Source organism: Onychostoma macrolepis, chromosome 02 (assembly GCF_012432095.1).
Source record: "Onychostoma macrolepis isolate SWU-2019 chromosome 02, ASM1243209v1, whole genome shotgun sequence".
Classification (NCBI taxonomy): Eukaryota; Metazoa; Chordata; class Actinopteri; order Cypriniformes; family Cyprinidae; genus Onychostoma; species Onychostoma macrolepis.
Window position 1 is genome coordinate 17,295,881 of NC_081156.1, and position 21,108 is coordinate 17,316,988.

Genomic DNA, 21,108 nt, shown 5'->3' on the forward strand with positions numbered 1-21,108 from the left:
TAATGGTCTCCTTAAGGACTCCTTCTTCTTTCTCTTAGATCCAGAGCAGTGTGACTCCTCATGCCATCGTGGTGCTTCCTAAGACTGATGGCATGGAGATGCTGCTGTGTTATGAAGATGAGGGCGTTTATGTCAACACCTATGGCAGAATCACCAAGGATGTGGTCTTGCAGTGGGGAGAGATGCCCACCTCTGTTGGTGAGTCTGTGTTTCAATGCCCTTCCCAGCTGTGCAAGAAGAAACATACTGACCAGAGAATGACTTCTATTCTAGTTATCAAATATTTATCTTCAGTGGATGCTTACAAAAACAGTATTTTGCTGCATTGACTAATATTAGCATGATTCTACAGTGGCACTGGTTTCCGATTGGCCTCTACCACAGTGTCTGTTTGTGTTAGCTGCCAGCATGGGTAGAGCTTGAGGGATGCGAGGCCAACAGAAGTGCATGAAAACAACAAAGGGCTGCCACACATCCTCTGCTTTGTGGGAGGAGATAAATGTAGTTCACCCAGAGTTCAAAAGCATTCGAACTTGGCTTCAACTTTTGTGTTTTGAGAAGTGTGTGTGTGTGTGTGTGTGTGTGTGTGTGTGTGAGAGAGCTGGTCTGAGTAACACATTAGCAGGAGAATTTAGGGCTTTTGGCACGCTTTATCATATATAATAATCTCAATGGGGGAGTGTTTGGGCAGAGATCCTTATGTTTGGCAGTCTGTTATGATTATTAGTAGTGCTTGCGTACAGAATTATTCATTTTTTGGGGCGATTTTTATGCAATGCTTGCTAATCTTCAGCCTGGCTTATGAAAAGACGTCAAGGAAGGCATTCAGAGATCATACCAAAAGATGCATCTACCCTTTCAAAACAAGACACAATCAAGTTGTGTAAGCAAATAAATAGGCCATAACCGATTTGACTCATGGGTAGTTACGATAGTTATGTCATGTACTCAACCCTCATGTTGTGCCAAACTTGCTTTCTAACTTTCCACACCAAAGGAAATATTTTGTCAAGTCTATTTTATTTTAATTTTATTATTTTCATAAGTGTTTATTTTTTATAATATACATTTGTTTCCAAGTATCTTTACAGAAAATTATGATGTTAATGTTTATAATAGTTTAATGTCTTCATCCCTTATAGTCACATTTAGTAAATTAGAGCTAATGATTGTTTAAATTTTGTTAAAATATAAATCAAGAAGTTGAGATTTGCTATATAGTAAATATCACTGTTCATGTGTGTACTGTAGGTATGCGAATAATGTTGGATGCTTATTTATCTGACTTAATAGAGCTGTGCGATTTTAATATTTAACAATGTCTAAGCTGTTCTGTTTAATAAAATGAAAGTAGATAGGGACCAGAAACTATCAAGACAAAAAAAAGCATTAAAAAAAAAATCATAGAAGTCATTCATAAGGCTTGTTTGCTGTATCCCAATTCTTCTGATGAGGAACAAACTGAGGTTTAATGGGGATAGTTCACCCAAAAATGAAAATTGTCATTAATGACTCACGGGTTTGGAATGACAAGAGGGTAAGATCTTCGTTCATCTACGGAACTAAATTAAGATATTTTTGATGAAATCTGAGAGCTTTCTGACCCTGCATAGACAGCAATGCAACTACCACATTCAAGGCCCTGAAAGGTAGTAAGGACATCATTAAAATAGTCCATATGACATCAGTGGTTAAACCTTAATTTTATGAAGCTACGAGAATACTTTTTGTGTGCACTTTGTGTCCTTACTAACTTTTTGGGCCTTGAACATGTTGCGTTGCTGTCTATACAGGGTCAGAAAGCTCTCTGAATTCATCCAAAATATCTTAATTTGTTTTCTGAAGATGAACAAAGGTCTTACGGGTTTGGAACCCATTTTAAAACCGTTTTAAAGGGCTGGTTGACCTTTTTTTTTCTAGGCTTGATTGTGTTTATGGGGTGCAGTATAACGTGTTCATGCTTCGTTTTTTAAAAAACACATTTTTCACATAATTTACCTTTATTCTACACCTCTCTGTCCCTTCTCTGACAAACGCCTCGATTATTTCCTGTTTTTATGAAGCCCCTCCCTCAGAAATACGCAATGGGCTCAGATTGGTTAGCTGGCTCGGTGTGTTGTGATTGGCTAAACCGCCTCTAGTGCGCGTCTAAACGTCACACTCCTCAGCTCAGCGGCATGTGCTCTGGTTGTATTGTAAACAATGGCGTCGTCAATATTGCATATCAATTTGAGCCCGATTGAGACAGAGAATTTTAGTGAAGAGGATCACGCAGAACCTGTGCAAGCACGGCTCTTAATGGTATGTTTGTTTGTTGCTGTCTCATACTTTTAGATACGCTGCTATTTGTAAATGCTACTGCTTCTGTTAGCTTGTAATATACGTTTTTATTCTGATTTAAAGCTTTAATACAGTACGGCAACTGCACACGCGTCCATGTATAACGCTTCTCATAGCTATGTGAAAATAAGTGTATAATTGGAACAGTGTGTTGGAGCTGATCTGAATGAGAAAGAGAGAGAGATGCAGAGCGTGTGCAGAGCAGGGAGATGCGAGGAACAGTATTAAGAACCGCTGCTTTAGAACATGTGATTTTGAAACTTGTGAATCCATTAGAATTGTTAGAAGACAGAATCGCGATTCTTATATGAATAGATTTTTACATGCACCCATATTTTTCTCTTCCTCTTCTCTAAAGCAGCGCAACATAGCCTCGCCCCCTTTGCTGCGTGTTGCCGAGGGCGGGGTTTATCTGGGTTCGTGACGTATCGGACCCGGGAAGTAACTCGTTGTAGCCCCTACGAGCCGTTTTTGTAGGCATTAAACTGCCATCATTTTAAAAGACAATATCTCCGCTTGCATTGAACGTTCAGTGCTGCAACTTTGCAGATATTGTTTACGCTCAAACAGCAACATTACACACCAACTAACGTTAAAAAAGTGAAATCGCAATCAACCACCCCTTTAATGGCAAAATTTTCATTTTTGGGTGAACTATCCCTTTAATAAGTAATTATTTCAGTAAGTATACCACTGTCATTATATGGAAAAAAGTGGCTTTGACATTCTGCATAAATAACTACTTGTGTGTTTTCAGTTTTTAATTTATTATTAATTTATTTCTTAAATTTTTTTGTCAACAAGAAATTAGTGAAATATCACAGATATTACCTTGACCAACAGGGCTTTTTAGAAGCGGAGTATCATTTTCAAAAGTAAAATGAAAGTTGTTCACATTTTTTGAGAGAACTGTGGTACTGTACTTTGTTTTTGGTATAAAGATTGTCTATGCATGAGAACTCAACGAGATGTTCTGTTTTGCAGCTTATATCCACTCCAACCAGATCATGGGCTGGGGAGAGAAAGCCATTGAGATCCGCTCTGTTGAAACGGGCCACCTGGATGGTGTTTTCATGCACAAGCGAGCTCAGAGACTTAAGTTCCTCTGTGAGAGGAATGACAAGGTTAGACTTACAATGTTGCAGATCATCACCAATGTTATTGTTCATCTAAAATAGCTTAGACCATTTTGGACAAGCTTACATTTTTTTTCCTCTCTTTTTTTTCCTGCAGGTGTTCTTCGCCTCGGTCCGATCAGGCGGCAGCAGTCAAGTGTTCTTCATGACGCTGAACAGGAACTCTTTGATGAACTGGTGAAGCTCCTGCAGACCCAACACTGTGGAGCCTTTTTCCTGTCAGAATTGCATCTGTGAGCGCACGGTACATTTGACACTTTGGTCTGAAAAAGATTTTAAAAATATTAGAGACTCTTGAGGAGTGAGCTTGGATACATGGGACTGTCCCGTAGGAAGAGCGCTGGCTCTCTGCACACGGCTCATGGAGGCACAGCATCTGACGTCACCTGCAGTGGCACGCAGTTCCCAGAAGAGGGGGCTGATTAACTTGAACTTGGTTTTAGACCTTATTTGTGGCCTCTGGTAAAGCCTGTTCTTTTAGGGTCCTCCCCTTTACCTTCCTGTCCCTGGTTTCCCATTGGTTTTGATTGACTTTTCTTTCAGGTTCCAATGAATTTTAGTCAGTTGCATGATTGTAAAGAATTGGACAATATTTAAAAGATAACAAATGTGGGAATAACATAAGCAAGCACTCAGGCTAAGACCAAGCTTTAGTCTCTTGATGTTTCACTTTAAAATATTGGCGAAACACTTCTGCCAGTTTCACACATATCTGTGATGCCCATTTTTGTCCGATTTCTCAAAAGAGAACGACATGCTTAAAAGAAACAAATTACACTGGTGCTCATTTGTATATTGTCAACAAGATCCATATACTGTACATTTATCCAAAGTACTGTATCTCAAAGTAAAGTTGAGTTTGTTTTATAGCTTTGAGGTTGGAAATACGGAGCCGAACGGATCATGATGAACACATCTTTAAGTTGCATACCATGCTTTGAATTCTTTCTCTGGTCCTTTTTTGGAATGTTTGGAACATGAAGAAACAGAAGCACGAAAGTTAACTGAGTGAAATCTAGTCGTACGTGGAAGAAAACGGTCCTCCTCACTGGTTGCATGTTTGTGTAGACACTGGATCAGATGTTGTGTGATGTGTATGTCAGAGCAACATGATATCTGAGATCAAAAAAAAAAAAAAATAGAAAGAAAAAGGATAAAAGCACCTGTATTTCAGTGACGATTGAGAATTGATGATGACTTTATTTAGATTACATTATAGTGCCTAGCACAAATTAACCTGTGTGAAATCAATCTTTAGAGGCACTTTGATTTTCTATTTTTGCATCTTGTATTCTTGCGCTATAACTGTTGTTTCAGCCATCATTTGTAGGCTGTAATTCAGCATTGTTATATTACGCTGTAGCTTCTTTCTTTTATTTTGTCACAATGTTTAATCAGTCAAAGGCGCTCAAAACATTCCAAAAAGGGAAAAGGGTCTTCATCTGACAATTATGTGGTACTCAGAATTCAGTCTCTTGGACAAAAATATCACAAATGTTGGAGCTTCTTGGTACAAAGGTTGGTACAGACAGTAGGTCAACCGATATTAACCATAATGTATTGTTCATTTCATCTTTCTTCAGTTTATTACTTCTGTTTTGTTTTATATGTTTGCCTGGGTCTTCAGTTCAACACTTTAGATGTTCTCAAAGTCACTTGATGTTTGCACACTATATAGATATTTATATTTCTTTCACATCTCTTACATAGCAAAAGAAGATATTTTAATGGTGAGGGAATGAGAGGTTTTTAGCAATAATGTCCTGCTGATGTATGTATGCTGTGTGAAACACTGTGTTCGGCCAGTGCTGGGGAAGAACCTCACTGAGCTCTTTTAATTAACTACTTTATTTGACACTCAAGAATGGTTACTTAATGTTTCTGTCTTAATAGGTTTTTAATGATCGTCGAAGCTGTAAACAAGATTTTCATTTCTTTTACGGTGATATAAGCACTATGTCCTCCTTTTTTGGTTTGTTTTTTTATTTTATGATAAGAAAAAATAAACAAATAAGTACCTTTTCTGGCTTGTGTTGGTGTCCTCACTCTAGTGAATCTTTTCCAGAGCTCATGAAAGCGCCAGTATCTCTGAGCACTGAGAACTTTGCTCTGCTCTGATAGGTGTAATACATTAACTCTTCTTGCTCAAACAAGTAACGTCTTATCCAGCTGCTTTATAGCGCTCAAAAAAAGCAATGCTGACAGCTGACATTTTTCAATATTTGCATAATAAGCATGTATTAGTATACCTTAAAGTGATTTATAAAAAGTCATGTCAATCATTTTGACCACACAAAAAAGTGAAACAATAGAAGATGATTTTCCTGATGCGGCGCATAAACAGCGGTGATGCATGGACATCATCATTAGTGGATCAGGGCAGAAGGTCTCCAGCACAGCACACGTGAGCAGCATGATCCTGCAGTGACAGGATTGATCATTTACTGAGTATTGGGAAAGCGGTCGAGAACCTTGGAGCCAACTATTAATGACCAAGAGCGGCTTTTGCTGACACTTCATACAAAATGGAGAAGGTAAATTCATTTAATCTTTCTTTATGAATTCATATGGATAATGAAAATGTCATTTGATTTGCATCTGAATGATGAGTAACAGGTTGACAATGCTGAATGGTGTGAAATTGGTCTCTTTTAGCTTTGCATGTTGAATCTAAATGTAATTTGTGTGTGTGTGACGTTGAGAGCAGAGATAATGACAGGCAGAATAGTGAATGCAGGTGTTATTCATGCTGTGGTTATGAGTTTACTATTAGTGTTACTGTGATTTGACAAAATAAACATCCATTTAGTTGTAAATTGACACATGATTAACCAAAATGACCAGAATGCAGATACTCTTATTATTTTAATAGTTTTAAGAAATGCTACAGTTCCAGGTGTCTAAATGGAGCTGGCCATTCTCTTTGAATGACTGTTTGTTTACGTAACTGCATATTTACGTAAGTACATGGTAAACCGTGTATGTAATTGCACATTGTTATTGTTGCTCCAGATCATTCTTGTAACGTAATATGTTATGCACACTCCTAAATTAGTATTACTGGAGATTTTCAGACCATCAAGAGCTTTAGTTCTGTTTGCTAAGGTATTACTCATGTACTGCATACGCATTTAATTATATTTCAGATATTTTATAACATTCATTTTGTAGTTGCATAATTTCAATTAAAGAGTTAATCCAACTATATCTAATCATGTTCATTGTTCTTGAATCAAATGTTTGTTCATACAGAGAATACATGTTTTATTCATTTAACAAATATGCTTCATTTAAAGAGCACATTCGAATTAAAATATATTTAATTTTTTTAGTTCACAAACATTTGACTTTTAGTGCAAGACCTTTTTATAAAAAAGCTCTGACCTTAACTATAAACGATATAATTGAGGAAAACATGTAATTTAGCGTTGTAAATTTTGCAGATTGTTTTGTTTGTATTGCTAATTTCTGCACATTTTAAATTGATCAAGAGTAAATGATTCTGATACTGTAAATCAACTTTTATGTTGACAATTTTTGCAGGTTTTGTGAAGGTAAATTTAAGAATTTTGAATTGGTTTTTAGTACCAAGTCAAGAAAATGGAAGAAAATGTCAATATGTTCTCTAAATGAAAATATCTTGTATTAGCAATGCTTACTAAAGTTTAAAAATACTACTTCCAATATATCAGTTTTTTCTTTCATTCAAAAGTTTTTTCATTCTTTCTTAAATCAAGATACATTTCCTTGAAGTAAAATGACACAAGTCTTGTTTTATGAGACATTGATCAAAATTAAGTGAATTTATGATTAAAACGAGAACAAATATCTGCCAAAGGGGTTTAGAAAAATCAACTTAATTCAAATGGAAAACAGGTTTTTATATTGCATTGACAGATGTTTGTTCTTTTTTTAAGCATAAACTCACTTAATTTTGTTCAGTTTCAAAAACAAGACTTCATACATTGTTTTCATTTAAATTTATCTTGATTTAAGGATGTTTATATATTTGTATTGGAAAACAAAAGAGTGCTTGCATGATTTTATGAATGAAAGTCTTTATGCTCCTATTTAAGACCTTTTTTGTGGAAGGTCAAAATGAAGTCTTTTCAAGATCTTTTTAAGGGTCTTTGTCTTTTCCTGTCTCACAGCAGTTAACAGGCACACTCGCTCTGGCAGTGTTCACAGCTGCACTTGGCTCTCTGCAGATGGGATACAGCCTGGGCGTCATCAACGCCCCACAGAAGGTCAGTCGTCACACCATTATTACAGCCTTCACACTCCTCGCTGCATTCAGAGCCAGTGTGATATGGAGTTATCTCTTTGAGATTATATCTTCAAGAGAAAGGACTACACTGTAAAAAAAAAAGTTGAGCGAACTTATAAAAACATTTTTTACCAGCTTCAGCAGATTTTGGAGTTTGCTCAACTTGTTTTTGTGGGAGATTCTGAAATTTTTGTTGTATAAACTTAAAACAAGTTGAGAACTCAAAAATCTGCTGAAGTTTGTTGCCTTAAAATTTTAAGTTGGCTCAACTTTTTTTTTTTTTTTTACAGTGTATTGTTCTTTATCATTATTGGGAAGGGATTTGTCATGGCATTATGCCATTTGTGTTGTAGGTCATTGAAAGGCACTATGCAAGATCTCTGGGTGTCTATGATGAAGAACTAGCTCGTAGAGGAGGAGGAAACGCCACAGAACATGAAGAACCGACTGATGCGTCTGTGGTTATGTACTGGTCCTTGTCAGTGGCCATCTTCGCCATCGGAGGCATGGTGTCCTCCTTTCTAGTGAGCTTTGTTAGCGACTTCCGTGGAAGGTGGAGTATTTGTGAACTTATGAATTATTATTTGTGATAAGATAAAGAAACGGCTCAAGGACGTTAATTGCAAGAAATAGTTTCAGCTTCCTTTATCTTGAAAGAATAAAGTTTTATATGATCAGATACATTGGAATGTGACTCACATTCGTGGTCCTGTCTGTATGATATACAGGATCAAAGGTATGCTGTATATAAATGTCCTGGCTATAACAGCTGGACTGCTAATGGGCCTGGCTAAGATGGGCACACCTTACCTCATGGTGATAGCAGGACGTGCTATCATGGGACTGTACTGTGGTAAGACAGAACCGTGCCTCTATTTTCATGGAGTCTTGAAAGAAAAGCAAGGCAAGGCTTTTATTTATAAAAAAAAAAAAACAAGAGTGCAAAAGATAGAATAGAAAAAAAATAAAAACAGTTTTTAAAAAAATAATAACCTTACTCTAGTAATGTAAAAATTCAAAAGCAGCATCTCAGAATCTCTCACATTTTAGAAACAACATTGCCAGTTATTTTGTCTATTTTTGCTCCACAAATGGAATAGTAATGTTCATGAACCATTCATTCATTTTGTGTATGTCAAGTAACCAAAGGAATTAAAGATTTGAACCTGAAGACATATTAGGAACTCACAATTTCTGTTTCTCATAATTTGTCTTTGACTGCATGTTTTCCCAATTCACAATATGATAATTGATTGCGCATGTGGACATGTTCAGGGAACTAATTTAAGCTCAAATCAACTAACTGAACAAAATTGAAATTGACTCGAATAATAGTAGTTCATTGTGCTAAACAAGGTTCAAAGATCAAGTAAAATGATCCAATTTTCTCATGACTAAAAAAATGACGAAAATAGAAGCCGAGCAGCATTCAGAAGCAGTGTTTCCTGATCGAATCAGTAGAGCGAATTATTCAATGACTCGTTTCTAAATGAATCATTATTTTAAACAAATCGGTTGAGTGAATGATTCATGGTTCACACTTAAAGGGGTGGTTGATTGTAGTTTCACTTTTTTAACGTTAGTTGGTGTGTAATGTTGTACAATATCTGCAAAGTTGTGGCGCTGCAAGTTCAATGCAAACGGAGATATTGTCTTTTAAAATTCTGGCAGTTTAATGCCTACAAAAACGGCTCGAAGGGACTACAACGAGTTACTTCCCGGGTCCGATATGTCACGAACCCAGATAAATCCCGCCCTCTGGAACACGCAGTGAAGGGAGCGAGGCCATGCTGCGCTGCTTTAGATAAGAAAAAAAGAAAACTAGGGGTGCACGTAAAAATCTATTCATATATGAATCGCGATTCTGTCTTCTAACGATTCTAATGGATTCACAAGTTTCAAAATCACATGTTCTAAAGCAGCGGTTCTTAATACTGTTCCTCGCATCTCCCTGCTCTGCACACGCTCTGCATCTCTCTCTCTCTTTCTCATTCAGATCAGCTCCAACACACTGTTCCAATTATACACTTATTTTCACATAGCTATGAGAAGCGTTATACATGGACGCGTGTGCGGTTGCCGTACTGTATTAAACCTTTAATCAGGATAAAACCATATATTAGAAGCTAACAGAAGCAGTAGCATTTATAAATAGCAGCGTATCTAAAAGTATGAGACGGCAACAAACAAACATACCATTAAGAGCCTTACCTTGCACAGGTTCTGTGTGATCCTCTTCACTAATATTCTCTGTTTGTCTCAAATTGATGAGCAATCTTGACGACGCCATTGTTTACAATACAACCAGAGCACATGGCCGCTGAGCTGAGGGGTGTGACGTTTAGACGCGCACTAGAGTCGGTTTAGCCAATCACAACACACCGAGCCAGCTAACCAATCTGAGATCATTGCGTATTTCTGAGGGAGGGGCTTCATAAAACCAGGAAATAATCAGGGCATTTATCACATAGATATGTATACGTATATGTCTATGGTTTATCAGAAGGGGCAGAGCGGTGTAGAATAAAGGTAAATTGTGAAAAATAAAACTTTTTGACTGCACCCCATAAACGCAATCAAGCCTAGAAAAAAACTAGTCAACCACCCCTTTAAACACAATCACTTTTCGTCCACTACAGAGGTAATGAATACATATAACATATACTGTATATCACATATATGTGACCCTGGACCACAAAACCAGTCACTGGGGTATATTTGTAGCAATAGCCAAAAATACATTGTATGGGTCAAAATTATCCATTTTTCTTTTATGCCAAAAATCATTAGGATATTAAGTAAAGATCGTGTTCCATGAAGATATTTAGTGAATTTCCTACTGTAAATATATCAAAACTTAATTTTTGATCAGTAATATGCATAGCTAAGAACTTCATTTGGACAACTTTAAAGGTGATTTTCTCAGTATTTTGATTTTTTTGCACCCTCAGATTCCAGATTTTCTAACAGTTAACAGCCAAATATTGTCCTATCCTAACAAACCATACATCAATGGAAAGCTTATTTATTCATCTTTCTGGTGATATATTTCGAAAAATTGACACTTATGACTGGTTTTGTTGTCCAGGGTCACATATGTAAGTAATTTACTTAAATCAGTTTTATTACATTGCACTGTCATGTGTTTTGTGTATGTTTTGACTGCGCACTGGTTCATATATCACACGTGTTGTAGGTCTGTCGTCTGGCTTGGTGCCGCTGTACATTGGAGAGATTTCTCCAGTGAAGTACAGAGGTGCTATGGGAGCACTTCACCAGCTGGCTATTGTAATTGGCATCCTTATTAGTCAAGTGAGTGCCACTTTTATAATACATCTAATCCACAATAAGGGTTAAAAGTTCATAGTGGGAGCTGAATATTAACTGAATATTTAATTTTATTAAATAAAAGAGCATGGCCATACATTAGGTTGACCACGTGCCATTTTTCCCGGATGCGTCCTGGCCATTATTTCTACATTGCTTTGATTCAAACAAACATTGGTCTGCACACGCAAACAAAGCCAAATCCTAAATATTTTAGTCAATATAAAAATCCTGGCCAGGATGTGTCCGGGAAAAATGGCACGTATGGTCACCCTACCATACATGATCTTCCATGGAAAATGGTGGCAAATACGACCTCACTCGTACAATATTCATATGATTTTTGCTAAATCGTACGTATTTTACAGTTACACAATTCATATGAATTTGTACAAATGACCAGTGGTGGAAAGAGTACTGAAAAAATATACTCAAGTAAAAGTACCATTACCTTCCAAAAAAATGTATTGTGAGTAGAGTAAAAGTACTTGTCCAAAAAACTAAGAGTAAAAGAGTAGCCTATTTAAAAGTACTCATGAGTATCAAGTAGTGAGTACTGAGCTGTGGATTCTACCCCCTCATAATAAACGCATAATAAACTGCATTTTATACATTTAAAAAAAAACGCTGTACATTCTGTAATTCACATTATCTTGTTTGTCATAAAGAATGAAGAATATCTATCATCCAGCAGTTTTAATTTTGACTGCCAACTCTTTAAAGAAAAGATGAGTTATTCTCAGTACAATCATCCCCATTTAAATCAAAGTTTGAAAAAATAGATTTAAAATTATATGCCACTGAGACAGCATGCTGTTGTTGCACTTAAGATATTAATGTTTATAACAGTGCAAATAAAAACACCATTAGAAACTCATAGTTCAGCATCACACACCATGATATGGGTTCAAATGAGAGCCCATTTCTCTCCAAAACGGTGCCAGTTTTAGCGTTTTGCAATAAAGTAATAAGACTAACTAAACTTGATAATTTGTTACAATTTTAACATAAATATACATTGTTCTAGAAGGATGGCATCATGCCATACCTTTTACACATTTACTCGAATTGTTATGCTGATAATACAATTTGTAAGGAAAAATGCATTAAATAGCGAAGTATTTCTGGGAAAATTTTTCAAAAGAAAACACACACACACGCGTCGCGCACGCGCAAACGCACGTCTCTGCTGAGCCGCGGCGGTCTCTGTGAATCAGCAGCATCCACAACTGAATGGAACAAAAAGTGTTTAACTTGAAAATTGTTTATGCGCGAGTGCACTTGTTAAATGAAGGCGGATTGTATAAAATGGATAAAATAAAATAAAAAAACGTTTATTAACGAGCTTCAGTTTTATTATCACGCGCTGACAGATGCAGTGGCCTATTAACGCCACGGGTCATCAATAAGGTGCAGATTGGTCCTCAATATGAGTACATTATTTCAAATAGTTTTACAGTGTTTCCAACACACTTTTTCACAGCGCGCATCACGCGCTCAAACTCATCAAAAGTCAACCTTTGTTCTGCAGTGAGGGGCTACTGCAACCAGTTCAACAAGCAACAACGACTTATCCAAGTGACTGCTGTAGAACGCGCGCGCGAGAGAGAGGCAGCGCAGATCGCGCGTCTCATAAGTGAGCGGGAATTATACTGAACGTGGCACTTGCGGGAGTTAACACTATATGCAATACCCGCAACCTCACACCAAATTTCAGGCCGTGTAGATAGCCAAGCATAAATCATTAAGTAAGCACAAATCCGATTTTTTTTTTTAATTGATGCTTGAAGAATGCACTTCCAGCAGCCATGATAAACAGCAGTTGGCGTTTTCTATGCACAATTTGATTTGACTAAAGTCACGAGACCGATTACTACTTCTCTATCCAATCACTTTGATGGATAAAAATAAAATTAAAATAAGCATGTAACGACCACAAACGGAGGAAAATAGCGGATTAAAATTACCAATACATCACTTAAAATTTACTCAAGTAAAAGTACACAATTTTTAAACTACTCAAAAATGTACAATTACTGATTTAAAAAAAACTACTTAATTGCTATAACCTGAGTATTTGTAATTCGTTACTTCACACTCCTGCAAATGACCTACACCTAACCCCGCCCCTAAACCTACCCATCAGGGGTCTAGAGACCACAGTTGCCAAATCCGCGTATTATACGCGACTTTGAGCTGCTTTTTTTTTGTAAAGTTGCGGGGAAAAATCCCTGGTCCCGGGTTGCGGTTTTTTGGGCTTATTTAAAAAAATATGGTTGCTTGTTAGGGAAATCTGACAAGCAACTTCGTTTCTTTATTTATGTTCTCCAGTGCATTGATTGACACTCTGTCTGCTCGCAGTTAATAGCCAAAAGTGCTGTAGCATAATTTGCCAAATGTTCCGCCCCCTCCGCCCCCTCATTGGAGAAAAATCACATTCAAAAAGAAGGCGCGTGACGCTGTAATCCAAGCGATGATAGAAGTGGACGTAGAGGAGTGGGATGACTTTCTTTTAGCCCAATTTTTATAATGTTTTTGTAATGTATTAATTATCACCGTCTGTAATAAAAAACAAGTAGTCATATCCTAATACTGAGTAAATACATTTGGTTCGAATAGCCGGTATGGCAAGATGTCTTAAAGTATTTATTTTTTTAACATTTAAATTTAGACCACATTATTAGATTACCTTTTGACTTCATGAATACACATAAATGACAGCTTAATGATTTTTTAAAAATCTTTTTTTTTATAATCTTTTTAATAATATTATATATTTTCTTTTTTAATATAACATATAATTTAATATAATATTTTATATATTTTTCTACAATATTTGTCGTATTTTGTTTTTTATGTCATTTATTTGATAGTTATGTATACATTATTTTATTTTAAATGGAAGAAAAACCTGTTTTTGACCTCAAAATAAAGCACTTTCCCTCTGTACATGGCTGTGGGGACGAGCAGTTTTGTGGTGCTTGGAATTCTTTATAATTAAATAAAAACAAATATTGCCATATTGATGGCTCAAGAAGGTGTAATTGTTCAAATATTGTTCCATTGTTTCATTTTAATATATATATATATATAAAAAATTTTAACCAAGTGTTTTTCAAGTGTAATATTTCTGTAAAGGCGAGGGACAGAAAAATTGACATTTCCATAGAATGACCCCTATATATTTTAGGCTATAAATATGTTACAGCTCCCCTTTGAAGCTCTTGTGCTTTTCTCCTTTTCCGTCTCTCCAATCCTATTCAGGTGATTGGAGATGCGTTTTGTTCCCACTTTTGTTGCAGTTTGCAATTTTTTGTAAAATAGCTTCTGTTTTTGCTTTTCAGATAAAAGAGTGGTTTCAGTGTAATACGTTGCAGGCTCACTTATTGGTAATAAATAATTGATAAATAATATTTATGATAGTAAATCATCAAAAAAAAAAAAAATATAAATATATTGGGCTTGTTTTTGAAGCTGCGGTTGCTTATTTGTCTCGCGAGAGTTGGCAACTGTGGTCTAGACCAGTGGTTTTCAAACCTGTCCTGGAGGCACCCCTGTCCTGCACATACCCTGTCTCCCTCATCTAACACACCTGATTCAAATCATCAGCTCATTACTAGAGACTGCAAGACCTGATTTGGGTGTGTCTAATAAGGGAGACATACAAAATGTGAGGGCAGGGGTGCCTCCAGGACAGGTTTGAAAACTGGTCTAGACTAATCGTACAAGTGAGGTCGTACGAATTAGCCACCTCGTAAAATACATACGAGTTGCTCATGAGATAGCGTTGGAAAATCAGCTGAAACAATTGTGATAAAAAAAAAAAAAAATAGTGATGTATTTTTAGTAAGATGCTCATGAGGTCAAAGGTCACATGATCTGCTCTTAGTCTTCATCAGTTTAAAAATATAAAGCCTTTATTGTTCGTTCAAATTATATATTTTTTCTTAGAATCTGTAAGATGTGTGCAGGTGTCCTTGTTATCTACAGGTCATCGGTCTGGATTTCCTGTTGGGAAATGATGAAATGTGGCATGTGTTGCTGGGTCTTTCCGGAGCTCCTGCCATCCTGCAAAGTCTGCTGCTGCTTGTGTGTCCAGAAAGTCCTCGATACCTCTACATCAAACTAGGCAAAGCGGAAGAAGCATGCAAGAGTATGTGCCAAAGCCTTTTCACTCACTACTCTTGGACAATGTATGTTTAAACATGCATTAATAGGCATTTTATGAGAATATAGCTATAAAGTATAGAGAATAAAGCCACAACATTATGACACTAAAGTACTAATATTCAGAGATGGAAACTCGAGGCTGCGACTTGGACTCGAGTCGCACTTAAGTCGCATAAATAAAGACTCGTGAACAGCTGACTCGAGACTTGACTTGGACTCGTAAAAAACGCAAGTCGTTTGGTATGGGAGTTTATATGAATGTATCTCTGAGGAAAACTGGCTGTCTTTAGAAAAGTTTAGATGGTGTTTTCTTTTCATCTCGCCTCTGTATAATGCATATTAAAGTAGTGTTCATAACAGCAGCGCTGCTTTGTTTAAAGCGGCAACCAAGGAAACAATGTTTAATTGCTGTTCAAGCGCCACCTGCTGGTAGAGAGTGAATCTGCATTAATTCAGCCCGTCTGCTGTTTTGTTTCGTACAGATGTTTTATGTAGAATAGTTTCACAAAACTAAAGTCAGACCATTTTGTTTTTGCTTCAAATTTCGAAATTATACAATCCAATTTAGATTAAAAACTGCTCATGCTGCATGTATGCAGCCTCTTTGTTTGGATTGTGTTGTGTTTAAAACACAGTGGTTGCCTCTAATTTTAAATTGAAAAAGAGCACAGACAAAGCCTTAATTGTTTATATGAGATTTCTTTCATTTGTGTAATTCATTTGATTAATTGTGGTTTGTTTTAAAATTTAGTTTTGTTGTTTGACATATTTCAATTTTACAAAGAAATGTGCAGCATTTTATCTGACAATTAATAAATGGACACCTTTTCATTTCTTATTTGTCTTAAATTTTGTTTAACTAGCTGAAAGAACTGTTGCTAATAAATAGAACAAAGACTTGGACTTGAACCTCAGAGACTTGTGAACATGTCTTAATATTTTAAAAAATCAAATCAAAACTACAAGAATAACACTTTGTGAGATTCAAGTCAGTATTATGCGAATAAGGAAAGTAGCATCAAAGTAAAGTGGAGCTGACCACTGGCTGCCATTACAGATTGCGCAAAACAAGCAATTTCCTGAATGTCCATCTGGTTCGTTCTTCTTAGTAAATTCAATTTCCTTCAGTTCACTGCCGGATTCTAATGATAACTCTGAGCTGATTTGCCAAAAGAATTTATTTGTTCGACAGAACTAACACATGCTAGTCAATCTAAATCCTCCACATATATTTTCTGCATTGATGAAGCTGATTTATATATATATTTTTTATCCTCAAAATCCTTTTTAAGGCCATATTATGTTTTAATCTCTTATAACATTATTCTTGTAACATTACATCTTTATTCTCATAACTTTATGCCTTTGTTCTAGTAACAATAGGACTTTATTCTCAAAAACAATGACTTTATTTCCAAAACATTGTGACTTAATTCTCGTAACCTTATGACTTTATATATATTTTTAACATTACAACCTTATTTTTGTAACTTTGCAATTTTATTCTTGCAACATTGGCATTATTTTGATAGCACTATAAATTTATTTTTGTACCATTACAACTTTATTCTTGTGAAGTTTATTTCTGTAACATTATGACATAATGTTTTAAAATATTAGGACCTTATTCTTTTTCTCGCATTAGGACTTTATTCTCTTTTTTTCTCATCATCAATTTGCACGAGTTTTACAAGGGGAAATTTCCCTTGTAATGGAATTTGCCACCGCATAAAATACGTCAAATCATACGAATTCGTATGAGTGAGGTTGTATGAATTAGCCAAGAACAAAAACTATAATGATATTAGCGTCCACACCAACGGACTTTAAAGTTGAATATATTTTGATTGGCTGTCAATGTTTTTATCATTCAACCAAAGGAAACAAAAATGTTCTAAAAACAATTCCAAGAATATTGTTCCTCTTTGTCATCACTGTTATAGTTGTGGTTGAAATTCAGAATGTTCATCAACTAAACAAAGTTTTCAGAATCGCTCTATTCTCTTAGACTAGTTGATGAACATTCTGAATTTCCTCAACAAAATAACGATTCCCAGTTCTTCTTTCTGATAGGTCTTAAAAGGCTGAAGGGAGATTACGACACCTCAAAGGACATAGCAGAGATGCAGGCAGAGAAAGAGGAGGCCATGAAGGAGGCTCAAATGTCCATCCTGCGGTTGCTCCGTTCCTCTGTGTACCGCCAGCAGCTCTTTGTGGCCCTGATGATGCATTTTTCTCAGCAGTTCTCTGGGATCAACGCTGTACGCTCAATCTACCTTTATACTCCCATTATATAGAAAAAAACATTTCGATTGACATTTTATGGACCCATTACTACTGTAATATTTGATCTTCTCTTTGTTGTTTTTTCTAGATCTTTTATTACTCTACTTCGATCTTCCAGTCTGCGGGGGTCGGTCAGCCTGTGTATGCCACTATTGGAGTGGGAGTTATAAACATCATTTTCACCCTTGTGTCGGTAAACAGACACTAATTTAAAGGCAAACACTGGCTGCTGAGGAACAGGCTCCTGTCTCTTAGAAACAGCTTGAGTGCTGTTGCTTCTCGGGTTTTACTTTCCCTTAATGCTTTTTGACAATAGACTGATATTGTAGATATTCCAACTCATTTGAGAGCATGTTTCTTTAGACAACAGATTGCAACTGAAAGGCAGAGTAGCTCTCATTATCATCTCATGATCAAAACGTGTCACTTATTTAGGTTAGATTTGTACAAACTTGTGCTGACATTATCAATCATGCCCATATTTAACATATATGACTCAATGTGACATCTCACCTTGAATCTTGCGAACGGATTAAGTTATGGTAACTGCTGGATCTGGAGAGGTGGCTGAAGCCTGTCTTCTCTCGGCTCACAGAGCTGGAGAGCAGCCATATGTTATCAGGGACTTTGCAGTGTTTATCTCTGCTAGTTCAAGGGCAGGCTGCAAGTGAAAACAGTTTTGAGTAATGAGTCAAGAGCTACTCTAAATCAAATAATCCATTCAAAACAAGTTTTGATGAATCTGGTGCATGAAAGCGCAATACTTTAGACTAGCCTAAGAGCAGTCATTTTCAGATTTTTACTCAAGTATGTTTTAGCTCTAAAGAAATGAATCATTTAATAAACTTAAAATTAAGTCATTTTGAAAAATATGGTTTAAATGTGAACTCACATGAGATGAAGACTGCAGACAGGTAAAAACAACTTAATAACAATACGTTGAAGGCCACCACACAAAGGTATTGTGATCACATAAGCAGCCAGATACTGTTTATCTTGGTAACCAGGGGCTGAATTGGGATTTTTGTAATGGGGCAACCCAAAAGTTTGGTGGTGATGTGAACACGATGAAAAAACAAACAAACTATATAATTATAATAATAATAACAACAACAACAATACAATTATTTAACAATATATAAATAAAATAGTTAATAAATAATATTCAAATAAAAAAATGTAATACAATACATATATGGATGAATATACAAATGTCCACATTAATAAAAAAGCATTAATAATAATAAAATTGTTAAACTAAATATTTCTATATTTACTGTGAATTCAGGTTAATTGGGACATTTTCCCCAAGTGATTTCAGTAGTAAAAAGTGTCCCAATTTACCTTAATTCTCTCCTAAATAGTGTGTTCAGCAGTTCAAGACCACTAGATGTCAGTATATTTTAAAAATTAATTCAGTGCCACCTTCAAAACATCTTTCAGCATACTGGCAATTGTAGATAATTCTGGTCATTCTTGAACAGTCCTGTTCATTCACGTTTTTTTTTTTTTTTTTTATACAGGTGATGATGGTGGACAGAGCAGGCAGACGGACTCTCACTATTGTTGGATTGGGAGGAATGTGCTGCTGTGCTGTGGCCATGACAGTGGGCCTGGCTTTTCAGGTATGATCTGCATTTTTTTTTTTTATATAAAAGACAACAACAACAACAACAACAACAACAACAACAACAAAAACAGAAATGAAGAAAACTTGAATAGGTCTTGTGGTCTGTGTTTGTTTAATGTCTCACTTTTTATTCTGCTGCTCAGGATGTTTACTCATGGATGAGCTACATCAGCATGGCAGCTATATTCCTGTTCGTGTCTTTCTTTGAGATCGGGCCTGGACCAATCCCATGGTTCATTGTGGCGGAGATCTTCAGTCAGGGGCCGCGTCCAGCAGCCATTGCATTAGCTGGGTGTTGCAACTGGACATGTAATTTCATCATTGGCATGTTTTTCCCTTATTTAGAGGTAAATTGAGTTTCCTGAACCTTTAATATTGTGCAGTATCTTTACTACATATGGTCTTATAACTCTTCTTTGGTCCTTAGGGTCTTTGTGGGAGCTATGTCTTCGTCGTTTTTGCAGTACTCCTATTTGGTTTCACTGTTTTTATCTACTTGCGTGTACCTGAAACAAAAGGGAAGACTTTTGAGGAGATAGCAGCTGTTTTCCATCACAAACGTGGAGCCCCCCCTTCCAAACCTCAAGAAGAAGCTGAGATGGTGCAGCTCAAGGGCTCTACAGATGCCTGAAACGGGCCGTTATCTTGTGAAAACTGTGGAATGAACGATGTTACTGCTGTCACAGAACTCACCTGTTATGACAGAACTGATCTGCTGTATATTCCACAGAGCTTCACACTGAGAGCTCAATGACTTAGCTCATCATTTGACAGGAAATAATTGGTCTAGGAGCAGGTAAAGAGATTAACTAAACACAACAGCATAATTGTGAAAGATGGTGCACAATATAGATGTGCACAATATAGACATGCACTGGCTTTGTTGCAACTGATGTGGAGACTTTAATGATTGTATATTATTTTTTATATTCCCAATGTTATATCTGTTAAAGATATTTTAAAGGCATTATGAAATAATATTTTTAAGTGTATTTTATTAGTGTGATTTTGTCCTTTTAGTTTAATATAGAGAAATTTGGTTGTGTCATACAACTCAAACAGTCACCTGAAAGAAGATTATTCAAATTTTGAGGTATAAAATAATGTGATAAATATTTTAAAATGAACCTATGAAAAAACATCACCTACAGTTTGTTAGTGCATAAATAATAATATTCTTACATTTTGTTCAAGAGTTACGTTTGTGGTATTACATTTGTGTGTTTTTACTATTATAAAATTGTCCATATTTTGAAGTAAATCATTACAATAAACTTCCATAGCAATGATTTGCTTTGCTGGATATAAGACTGTTAGGAAATAACAGTTACTTTATTGCAGCTACAGTAGTTGGTTGATACAGTAGCCTACATAGGAAGGCCTTTGAAAACACCATGGTGCTGAAACCCTTTTTGCTGTCTGTTGCTTTTGTCATTCTTACATTAAAGTTATACTTCATGGCAGTTTGATGAGTGTCAAAGTACCTTGAAAGTTATTGCAAATATGCTATGTAAATTACAGTTGGTGAGATTGTTTAATGTTTTTGAAAGAAGTCTTTTGTGCTTAGGCTACATTTATTTGTAAAAACATTAATATTGTTCAATATTATTATTTAAAATTACTGTTTTCAGTATCACGTAATGCTTCAGAAATCATTCTAATATGCTGATTTGGTTCTCCAGAAACATATTATGTTGATAAAGGTGGAAGGTTGAAGTTGAATGGGAGGTTCAAACTAGTCTTCAATTCATTCTTCAATAAACTGAACTTTGGAAGTTGATAATACTACAGATCAAATGACCTATAAACCTCAATAAAATCATATTTAATCATTTCTGATGGGAGGATTAAATGCAACACTGGCATACGTTTAACTAACGAAGGATGATTGTGAGCAAAATGTTTAATTGTGCTCTTAGGACAAGGGTGCGTTTGAGATAGGCTATGACAGG

General features: G+C 36.0%; 2 protein-coding genes across 9 annotated transcripts in view; both read left to right on the top strand.

The window, feature by feature from the left end:
* Nucleotides 1-5,499, top strand: part of tnika (TRAF2 and NCK interacting kinase a) — an 86,537-nt gene extending 81,038 nt beyond the window's left edge. For all 8 annotated transcript variants that reach the window (XM_058798434.1, XM_058798442.1, XM_058798447.1 and 5 more), the window contains 3 exons: nucleotides 39-198; nucleotides 3,325-3,464; nucleotides 3,574-5,499. In XM_058798434.1, the coding sequence (XP_058654417.1) occupies nucleotides 39-198; nucleotides 3,325-3,464; nucleotides 3,574-3,657 (384 nt within the window). In that variant the 3' untranslated portion in view covers nucleotides 3,658-5,499. The remainder of the gene's footprint in view (nucleotides 1-38; nucleotides 199-3,324; nucleotides 3,465-3,573) is intronic.
* Nucleotides 5,500-5,855: 356 nt separating this feature from the next.
* slc2a2 (solute carrier family 2 member 2) lies at nucleotides 5,856-20,619 on the top strand. The gene is made up of 11 exons (XM_058745652.1): nucleotides 5,856-6,010; nucleotides 7,628-7,723; nucleotides 8,097-8,296; nucleotides 8,472-8,596; nucleotides 10,940-11,055; nucleotides 15,061-15,223; nucleotides 17,314-17,501; nucleotides 17,615-17,719; nucleotides 19,050-19,151; nucleotides 19,300-19,503; nucleotides 19,584-20,619. Exons 1-11 carry the CDS (start codon nucleotides 6,002-6,004, stop codon nucleotides 19,785-19,787), a joined length of 1,512 nt encoding a protein of 503 aa, XP_058601635.1. The 5' UTR covers nucleotides 5,856-6,001; the 3' UTR covers nucleotides 19,788-20,619.
* Nucleotides 20,620-21,108: the final 489 nt, after the last annotated feature.

Bases quoted from the DNA above. Each gene is read 5' to 3' on its own strand.
- slc2a2 (XM_058745652.1), top strand. The intron at 8,297-8,471 runs GTGGAGTATTTG...TATGATATACAG, and splicing joins GTTAGCGACTTCCGTGGAAG to GATCAAAGGTATGCTGTATA. The intron at 17,720-19,049 runs GTAAACAGACAC...TTTTTTATACAG, and splicing joins TCATTTTCACCCTTGTGTCG to GTGATGATGGTGGACAGAGC.